The sequence below is a fragment of the Monodon monoceros genome, unplaced genomic scaffold, assembly GCF_005190385.1.
Source record: "Monodon monoceros isolate NGI ecotype Baffin Bay Population unplaced genomic scaffold, NGI_Narwhal_1 Super_Scaffold_5, whole genome shotgun sequence".
Taxonomy (NCBI): Eukaryota; Metazoa; Chordata; class Mammalia; order Artiodactyla; family Monodontidae; genus Monodon; species Monodon monoceros.
The window spans coordinates 86315755-86326987 of record NW_021703782.1 but is presented as its reverse complement, the minus strand read 5'-3'; the positions used below and the strand labels follow the sequence as shown (position 1 = coordinate 86326987).

Genomic DNA, 11233 nt, shown 5'->3' with positions numbered 1-11233 from the left:
TAAAATCCTGGGAAATTAAGACTTCTTTGAAATTAAAAATGTGTGTTCATTAAACGACATCATTATAAAAATGAAGAGGTAATCCACAGCCCAGAAAGAAAATATGTACAAAACACCTATTTAACAAAGAATGGATATCCAAGATACATGAAGAACTACTACTACTTAATAATAAAAAGACAAATCCAATATAATATGGGCAATGGTCTGAAGAGACACTTTACTGAGGGAGATACACAAATGGCCAATAAGAACACACTCAAAAAAGTGCTCTACACCACTAATCATTAGGGAAATGCAAATTAAAACCTTAAAAACTACAAACCACCCATTGGAAATGGACAAAATTAAAATGTTTGACAACAATAATCCTTGATAAGAATGTAGAGCAACTGGAACTCTCATACATTGTTGTGAAGTATAAAATGGTACAACCACTTTGGAAAAGAGGTCTAGTGGTTTTTTTACAACTAAACATAATTCTACTCCTAGGTATTTGCTCAAGAGAAATAAAAAAACATGTTCCCCAAAAGAACTGTACAAAAATGTTCATAGTAGCTTATTCACAATATCCCAAACTAGAAACAGCCCTGATGTGCATCAATAGGATAAACACACTGCAACATATTCATATAGTACAATGCTACCAAGGAATTAAAAAGGAATGAACTCATGATAAATACAGCAAGATAAATTTCAAAAACATTATGTCGTTTGAAAGAAGTCTTACACCGAAGAGAATATACTGCATGATTTTATTTCTATTCAGTTGGGGGGGAGGGTGTGAATTAACTAGAAAGGAACTTCCTGAGGCACTGGCAATCTTCTATCTCTTGATAGGATTTTAGGCTGTACAGTTGTATGTATTTGCCAACTCTTTAAATATACACTTACAACTTATGCATTTCATTGTATGTGAATTTTACCTTAAAAAAAGAACAAACTGTGGAAACAAAAATAAATTCTATCAAAGAAATATGTCTGTTAAAAACTACAAGTGTGAAACTGTACTAAATAAGAAAAATAAATTAAGTAATTTTTGGAAAAAAGTACATAATCTAAGTCAAGTATATGAAGAAACAGAATGACCCTTGCACTTAACACAGATGTCTGCCCGGCCTGCCCCACCCACTTCCTTCAGGTCTCTGGTAAAATACAATTTTAACAGAAAGGCCTTTTCTAACTGCTAATTAACAAGTACCCCCAATTCTCACTTTCTATCCTTGTGTGCTGCTTAATATATATGCATAACCTGTAGTATTACCACAAGAACACATCTGTTTGCTTATTGTATGTCTCACCACCAGTAAAATGTAAACACCAAGAAAGCAGTGGGGGAAAGAGGGTATTCTTGTATATGTTATTCCATTTCTAACATATCACTCAATTGCAATCAGCTTGTGATCTGAGGTAGATTTTAATGGAATGATGTAGGCCTTACAGGAATAAGACCAAAAAATACACTACAGAGGGAACGTCTCCCCTATTGTCTCCACTTTTTGGTCTCTGCCTACAAGAAACCTGGAATTTCCACTGAAATCCACTCACTCTACATTATCTGGTCCCTCTCCAGCCCTTGCACACTCAGCAAGGAAGTGTGACTAATCTGATAAATCAGAGTTTGATATTAATTTGGCCATATTTTACTTGACGGTGAGATCACTGAGTTAGCCAGCCCATGTTCTTGCCACCTTCTTGTCTCCTTTTATTTATTTATTTTTACATCTTTATTGGAGTACAATTGCTTTACAATGGTGTGTTAGCTTCTGCTTTACAACAAAGTGAATCAGTTATACATATACATATGTTCCCATATCTCCTCCCTCTTGCGTCTCCCTCCCTCCCACCCTCCCTATCCCACCCCTCTAGGTGGTCACACAGCAGCGAGCTGATCTCCCTGTGCTATGCGGCTGCTTCCCACTAGCTATCTACCTTACGTTTGGTAGTGTATATATGTCCATGCCTCTCTCTCGCTTTGTCACAGCTTACCCTTCCCCCTCCCTATATCAAGTCCATTCTCTAGTATTTAACGAGACCTACCAGATCTTGACTTTCTCAGTGCCACCTATGACTGTGTGAAGCAGGCCCACAGGCTTCATTCATGCTACACTGTTGGGTAAGGAGTCTAACAATCTGCTTCGCAAATCCAGTCAAGTCTCTGCAGGCAGCATGAATATATTAAGGGTGGGAGGTTTCAAACCTAAGCCATGTCCTCCAGTACAGCTTTTTCCTAAAAACCTTGAATTAAAGGTTACAGGATACTTGCACAGATTAATAAAAGTTTGTTCCATAAAGGTCGTACATCTCATTCGGACAGTAATCACTGAATATATACCATATATCAGTCGAAAGGCCAAAGGAGTTATAAACTCCTAAATCAAGAAAAACAGAAAAAACATAAAAATGATAAAATATTCCATTGGTGCTAAATTACTTAGTTTAATAAATCTGTCTTTAATACAAGTGTAAAATAAGATTCCTAACATTTCAACTACAGTTAAACCCAAACTTCAAAACTAAGTCAGTAATTAGCAACATATTAACTGTGAAAAGTTTTTAACTACAAGAGTGTCAAATGCAATACAGGACTCTTAAATATTTAATGCCTTCTGTCAGAATATTAAAAATAAACTTCTTAGCATCCCAAGGCTATCAAAGGTCCTCCCCCCCCCCAAAATTTTTTTTAACAAAAGTATAATCCCTGCTGGTGTTTATATTTGTTAAAATTTTTAAAAATCAAGACTTCTAATTTGAATATGGTTTGAGTAGTTCTATACCATCCAAAGATGCCTGATACATACTAACTTTTTGCAGGCGCATGGTATCAGTAGAAGAAATCATGTCAGTCATAAAGTTTCAAAATTATAACTGGGCTTTTAAACTACAAAATAAAATAAGAAAATCTAACATGATTTAGTACCTTTTCTTCTTCTTTTAATTATTTTTGCCAATAAGGTATCAAATTTCACTTCATCATTCTTCATTCAAATAGACTACTACCATACAAGATTTTAGTTTGTTTCTTCTTAATTAGGTGGTTGTTATCAAATGCCCGAAGACAATTCTCATTAGAGCTGAGCATTTTTACATAAGGGTAACTAGTTTTAATTTAAAATAAAACTAAAAATATATGTACATGTACATTAAAATATAACCTATGTAAACTAGTAAGAGACATTCAACCAGAAAACTGAAAAGTACCCATTAAAAAGAAGACAAAGGTGAAATTTTTAAATTGAAATAATACTTAAGAATATATGAAATGCTGAGAAGAATAATTTCTCCTACAGTTAAAACAAATGTGTTTTAAGGAGAGAGAAAAAAATAAGCTCCTCAAAACTTGCAAAGCAAAACATGGACTTAGTAACTTATTAAAAACTATACCCCTGATTTTCTTTTGAGAAAAAAGAAATAGTTTAAACAAGGGCATGAAACACACTTAAGATTAAGACTAATAATACTCTGCTCTCACTGAAAAATACTACTAGAAAAAAATTAAATAAAATTTCAGATATTTCCATTTAATGTGGGCAAAATATACAATGTTTATTTCTGAAATATAAGCTAATAATTTATTTTCATTCATAATATAAAGTGATTTAGGTAAAGTTTACTTTTCTTAGTACTCAAAATTAAACAGGAATTGTTTTTCATATCTAAGAATTATAATGGTAATGTGTAATAAAAGTTTAATTTTGCTAAACTAAAGCTCAGATTCAAATAAAAAACATGTATGAAAATATCTAGATTAAACAATAAAACTTTAATTTTTGTTATTTTGCAATAACAGTAGGTTTACTTTTTCTAACATTCAAAAACACTAGGCTTTTATCAATATAAAACTATTTTAAAAATCACAATAGAATCTTTTATATATAACTTAGAAAAACCATTTCACATGATACACTCATAACACTCAGGAAATTACAATCCAGAAAGGGAGAGTCTCCCTGAAACAGAAAGAAGTTCTTTCTTTTTGTCACCTCCAATCCTTATATATAATCTTTATTTTACATCATTTACATAGAAATATTTATCACAATCTGACAGGTAGATAAGACAAAGAAAATTTTTTGCCTTCTGAAGTTCATCAAGTAAATTTAGTCTTCTTAGTATGCTTCTTATGAACTTTATCTGAAGCATCAGCTACAGGTTTTGAGGTCGATGAACCAGTACCACTGAGAGACGAGTTTGTTTCACTTCTCTTTTCACATGATGAAAACAGCTGCTGCCAGCCAAACAGCATCCAACTCAATGTATCCTCAAAAAAAGCAAAAGGCATAACAGCAGTCTCTGTAAGCATCATGGTTATCTGAAAAAAAAAGTTCAATTTTGAATTTAAATACAAATATTTTCTGTTTCCTAAAAATGAGAGGGGAAAGTGAAAAAGAAGAAAATATTCAAAACGCTTTTTTATTTATTGAGGTATAATTGACATATAACATTATACTAGTCTCAGGTGTACAAAATGATTCGGTATCTGCATATATTATGAAATAACCACCACAATAAGTCTAGTTAACATCCATCACCATACACAGCACACAAAAATTTTTTTATGTGATGAGAATTTTTAAGATCTACTCTCTTAGCAACTTTCAAATATGCAATACAGTATTACAATAGTTACCATGCTATACGTTACACACTGATGACTTGTTTATAACTGGAAGTTTGAACTTTTTGACTCCTTTTAACCCATTTCACCAAGCCTCGTCACCACCCCCCCAATCCACTTCTGGCAACCATTAATCTGTTCTCTGTATCTATGAGCTTGCGTTTTTTTAAATTTTAGATTCCACACATAAATGAGATCATACTGTATTTGTCTTTGTCTCATTTTTTTCACCAGGCATAATGCCCTGGTTTTGATGTTAGCTGTGGGCTTGTCATATATAGCCTCTATTATGTTGAGGTACATTCCCTCTACACCCACTTTAAGAGTTTTTATTGTAAATGGATGCTGAATTCTGTCCAATGCTTTTTCTGCATCTATTGAGATTACATGGTTTTTATCCTTCATTTTGTTAACGTGAGATATGACACTGACTGATTTGCAGACGATGAACCATCCTTGCATCCCTGGAATCAATCCCACTTGATCACGATGTATAATCTTTTTAATGTATTGTTGAATTTAGTTTGCTAATATTTTGTTGGGGGTTTTTGCATCTATGCCCATCAGGGATATTGCCCTATAATTTTCTTTTCTTGTGTGGCATCCTTGTCTGGTTTTGGTTTCATGGTAATGTTGGCCTTGTAAAATGAGTTTGGAAGCATTCCCTCATCTTTTATTTTTGAAAGAGTTTGAGAAGGATTGGTATTAATTCTTGTAATGTTTGGTAGAATTCACCAGCAAAACTGTCTGGTCCTGGATTTTTATTTGTTGGGAGGTTTCTGATCACTGATACAATCTCCTTACTGGTAACTGGTCTGTTCAGATTTTCTATTTCTTTGTGATTCAGTCTTGACAGGTTGTATGCTTCTAGAAGTATGTCCATTTCTTCTAGGTTGTCCACATTGTTGGCATATAAGTGTTCATAACAGTCTCAATCCCTTGTATTTTCGTGGTATCAGTTGTAACGTCTCTTCTTTCATTTCTGATTTTATCCACCTGAGTTCTCTTGTTTTCTTTCTTGGTGAGTCTAACTGAAGGTTTGTTAATTTTGTTTATCTTTTCAAAGAACCAACTCTTAGTTTGGTCTTTTCTATTGTCCTTTTAGTCTGTATTTCATTTATTTCTGCTCTATGTTATTTCCTTCCTTCCATTAACTTCGGGCTTCATTTGTTCTTTTTCTAGTTCTTTAAGGTATAAAGTTAAGTTATTTGAGATTTTTCTCATTTCTTGAGGTAGGCATTTATTGCTATGAACTTCCCTCTTAAAACTACGTATGCTGCATCTCATAAGATTGGAATGTTGTATTTCCATTTTTGTCTCAAGGTATTTTTTTGATTTCTCTGTTATTTCTTCACTGACCCACTGGTTGTTCTATAGCATTATGTTTAATTCCCACATGTTTGTGATTTTTCCAGTTTTCTTCCTAGTAAACAATTTCCAGTTTCATACTATTCTAGCTGGAAAAGATTCTTGATACGATTTTCATCTTCTTAAATTTATTAAGACTTGTTTTATGACCTAACATATGATGAATCCTGGAGAATATTCCATGTGTGCTTGAGAAGAATATGTATTCTGTTGCTTTTGGATGGAATGTCCTGTCTATATCTTTAGTTAAGTCTATCTAGTCTAATATGTCCTTTGGGGCAATGTTTTCTTCTTGATTCTCTGTCTAGTGATCTATCCGTTGTTGTAAGTGAGGGGGCTTCAATAAGTCCCCTACTGTTATTGTTTTGCTCTCTATTTCTCTCTTTATGTCTGTTAATATTTGCTTTATATATGTATGTTGGTACATAAATATTTGCAAATGTCATATATCCTCTTATTAGAAATGACCCCTTTATCATTATGTAACGCCCTTCTAATTAGTCTTTGTTTTAAAGTCTGTTTTGTTTGATATAAGTATAGCTATCCCAACTTTCTTTGGTCTTCCATTTGCATGGAATATATTTTTCCATCCCTTCACTTTCAGTCTATTTCTCTCTTCACATCTGCAGTGAGTCTCTTGCAGGCAGCATATAGATGGGTCTTATTTTTTTTTTATCCATTCAGCTACTCTTCTGAATAGAGAATTCAGTCAATTTACATTTAAAGTAATTAATAAGTATGCACTTATTTTCATTTTGTTAATTGTTTTCTGGCTGTTTTGTAGTTCCTCTCTGGTCCTTTCTTCTTCCCTTGCTCACTTCCATTATGGCTTGATGACTTTCTCTAGTGCAATGCTTAGATTACTTTCTTGTTATCTTTTGTGTATATACTACAGGTTTTTGCTCTGTAGTTATCATATTTTCATATAACAACTTATGTTAGTGACAGTCTATTTTAAGTTGATAATAACTTAAGTATAAATGCATTTTAATGTTCTACATTTTTACTCTCCCCCTCAATGTTTTTTTGTTTTTGATGTTACATTTTACATCTTTTTATCTTGTGTGTATCCCTTAATTATTGTAGTTACAGTTATTTTTACTACTTTTGTCTTTTACCATTCATACGAACTTTATAAGTGATTAATCCACTACCTTTACTATATATTAACCCTTACCAGTGAGATTTATATTTTCATATGTTTTCTTGTTACTAATTAGCATCCTTTCCTTTCAGCCTAAAGAAGTCCCTTTAACATTTTGTGTAAGGTCAATTTAGTGGTGATAAGCTCTAGCTTTTGCTTGTCTGGAAAAATTCTTTATCTCTCCTCTAATTCTGGATGTAACTGCCGGGTGGAGTAACTTAGGTTGGGAGTTTTTTTCCTTCAGTGCTTTGCATATATCATGCCACTCCATTCTGGCCTGCAAAGTTTCTACTGGAAGTATCTGCTCATAGTCTTATGGGGGTTCCTTTATACATAACACACTGTTTTTCCATTGCTACTTTTAAGAATCTCTCTTTGTCTTAAACTTTTGACATTTTAACTATAATGTGTCTTGGTGGGACCTCTTTGGCGGTCCCTGTATGTGGAACTCTCTGGGCTTCCTGGATCTGCATGTTTGTTTCCTTCCCCCAGATTAGGGAAGTTTTCAGCCATTCTTTCTTCAAACAATTTTTCTGCCCCTTTCTCTCTCTTCTTTCCTTCTGGGAGCCCTGTTATGTGACTGTCAGTCCTCCTGATGTTGTCCCATAAGTTCCTTAAGCTATCTTCACTTTCTTTCATTCTTTTTCCTTTTTGCAGCTCTGACTGGGTGAGTTCCACTGCCTGGTCTTCAAGTTCACTGATCCTTTTTGCTGCTTCTAGTCTGCTGTTGAACCCCCCTAGTAAATTTTTTAGTTCAGTTATTATATTCTTCAGCTCTGTGACTTCTATCTAGTACTTTCTTATATTTCCTATTTTCTTTGTTGGAGTTCTCACTGTGTTCAATATGCATTCTTAATTTAATCTTCAGCAGAAGCAAATTAAGTTAGGTTCTGGAAAAAAAATCTGTTCTCTATAAGTTTACACTTAATTAATGGAAAAGAACATAACTCATTAACAATAATACAAAATACCACATTTTTGAGTGCCAAATGAGCAGCATAAGCAAAGAAATACATTTAGTATTGAAAGGAAATAAGAAGATAAAATATCATTTACAGTCTACACCAAATGACCAAGAACACCTATTAATACTACGCACTTAACATGTGCCAGAACTGTGATAAGTGTTTTGTATTACCTTATTCTCTTTAAATGTCATCCAAAAACTACTCTATTATTACTCTCATCATAGAGATGGGGAACTGAGGTTCTGACAGGTTAAGTAACTTGCTCAAAGTCACAGAGCTAATAAGTGGTTAAGCACTTAGGAACACTCAGATTTTGAGTCTGATCACTAAATACACTGCAGTCTATCATTATCTAAAGTCACAGACTTCCAGTAAATTGTAGAATCCTGCCAGTCTGAGGGACTGTAGTAAGTCTCTAGCCATCCAATTTTTTCCATATATATTTATATATATAAGCAACTGAGACACTGAGAGATAGAATGGAGTGCTACCAATCTTTTATCTGGCAAAATGTATAGTGTTCAGAGATGTTTAGATTTGCTCAAAGAAATTATACTGGTGCCAAAATGAATCTGGGACAATGTTATGGACTAGAATGGTTCCCAAAAGCCCATGAATTTCCAAGAGGCAATTCCTCCAGCAGATCTCAGATAATGAATCAAACTAGATATTTTTGGAATTATATTTCATAAGAGGTCCCTACATAATCAGCTTTCCTGAGGACAAAGGAAACAAGAGTAAATTCTTATTATCTGCAATATAGTCTAGGTAGTGGGGAGTTGGAGACAAAGTGGGTGTCCATCACAAGAGGAATGGATAAGTGAAATGTATACTGTGTAATTGTTAAAAATAATAAATCGTAAAGTTATACGGAAAAATTCTTAAAATATACTGTTAGGTGAAAATGAGACAAAGAACAAAAGCTATAACGTACTATCATTTATTTAAATTTAAAAATGTATGCACACAGCATTGTGAATGTACTAAACACCACTGAATTGTATAAACAGCTGATTTTGTTATGCCAATTTGACCACAATAAAAATAAATAACAAATAAACCTTTTTTTAATGCATGCACATAAACTACAGGCCAGCCATGACTAAATAGCTTATATCAGACTCAGTATCTCAACAAAATCAACATAAAAGACACAAATACATAAAACAACAGTAAAAAGACACTGGAGAACAACCAATACAGGTATAACCTGGTGGGGTTATGATCCCTAAAAGAAAGGAAGTTGAACAAAGTGAACTCCACATTTATCCTGGCTTTTTCTTTTAAGGACATGTGTCAATTCACAGCATAGGGAAATGAAATGCAGAAGTCCCAAATGGGTTAAAGGGACAGAGGCTGGAGTCTGAGAAGGCCAAAGCGTCTAGCACTTGAGAGCAATAACAGCTCAAAGAGGAGTGAACCACATTAAGTAAGCCCCCAAGTCCATGCGTAGTCTGTGCTGGAGGAGTTTACCAACGCTAAACTGTGCAAACACAGAAACAGATTTCAAAAACCTGGCAGAGAACAACAGCTGGGAGGCCAAAGCTGAGCAGCCCACTGCTTGGTTCTGGGAAGACAGGTTGGAGTTCAAAGCCAGGCAAGGTGGACCTGCCCAGAGGTACACCTCGGGCTTAAAGTGAGGCCCCAAAAGGGTCACATTCTAGAAGGGCAAATCTGAAACAGAACAGCACTAACAAAGCCTAAAATCCACAGGATTAAAATAATCTGCTTGTGCGTTACACCTGGCTGCCAAAAGAATGTTGAATGTGATCCCTGCCCTCAAAAATCTTACAGACTAGCCAGAGACAGGCAAGTAAATCTGTAATTACAAAACCGTAAAGAGTAAGTGCAGTAATGGAGGTTTGCCCAGAAACGTTAAGTAAGGGATATGGATTTAGAAGTCATTACCATACAAGTAAAACGTAAAGGCATGGCTTAGAATGTAATCACCTGGAGAGAATATAGAGTGAGAAGAGTCCAAATATAATGTTAACCTCCAAGTTTATACCATTACTGGTTAATATCTAAGAAGAATTTCTTTAGATTAAATTATTCTTTAGAATAAATAGTCACAATGAGATGTATTAGCATAATTATCCTGGTCATAGCTTGACTTCATGGACGGCCAACAAAAATCAAAAGAATTCAGGTCAAACAATGGTCCACTGTCAGGAAAACAGCAATGTCTTTTTACAAAATCCAAAAGAGATGAGTGTCAGGATCTAAAGTACTTCCTGAGAACATGAACTATACTAAGTATTTTTCAAGTCGAGTTTTAATAGAATCTCCACTCCCAGTAGACTCATCACTCAGCTAAGGAGTGGGGCTGGCATCATAAATTACTGCTGAGATAGACTTATGAGGTCCATGGATGGATTTCTGTGAATTCAGCCTCTTCTTAGGGTTTATTCAATAAGGTGACACAAATATAATGGTGACAAATGGAATGAACCCTTATTCTTCTATAAATAAAATATAAAACTGTCTCCCTATTCAGCAAACTATTAAAAGAAAAAGCATATTACCTAAATTAAACAGCATTTGACTTCATAGTCTCTTGCTTAAAAAGGGAAGTAAACCAAAGAATGTAGAAGCCCTAATCTGACATTTAAACATATCCTAAAATAAAAATTAATTCCAGAAAAGAAATTGTTTGAGCTCTGCCACATTTTTTTTTAACATCTTGCAGTATAATTCCTTTACATTGTTGTGTTAGTTTCTGCTGTATAACAAAGTGAATCAGCTATACATATACTTATATCCCCATATCCCCTCCCTCTTGCGTCTCCCTCCCATCCTCCCTATCCCACCTCTCTAGGTGGTCACAAAGCACCGTGCTGATCTCCCTGTGCAATGCTGCTGCTTCCCACTAGCTATCTATTTTACATTTGGTAGTGTATATATGTCCATGCCACTCTCTCACTTCGTCCCAGCTTACCCCTCCCCAACCCCGTGTCCTTAAGTCCATTCTCTATGTCTGGGTCTTTATTCCTGTCCTGCCCCTAGGTTCTTCATAACCATTTTTTTTTAGATTCCATATATATGTGTTAGCATACAGTATTTGTTTTTCTCTTCCTGACTTACTTCACTCTATATGACAGACTCTAGGTCCATCCACCTCACTACAAATAACTC

General features: G+C 34.5%; 1 protein-coding gene across 1 annotated transcript in view; it reads right to left on the bottom strand.

The window, feature by feature from the left end:
- Positions 1 to 3553: 3553 nt before the first annotated feature.
- The window catches only part of TMEM38B (transmembrane protein 38B), a 68480-nt gene continuing 60800 nt past the window's right edge, over positions 3554 to 11233 (bottom strand). Inside the window, exon 6 of the mRNA XM_029201346.1 lies at positions 3554 to 4312. Within this exon, the coding sequence (XP_029057179.1) occupies positions 4091 to 4312 (222 nt within the window). The 3' untranslated portion in view covers positions 3554 to 4090. The remainder of the gene's footprint in view (positions 4313 to 11233) is intronic.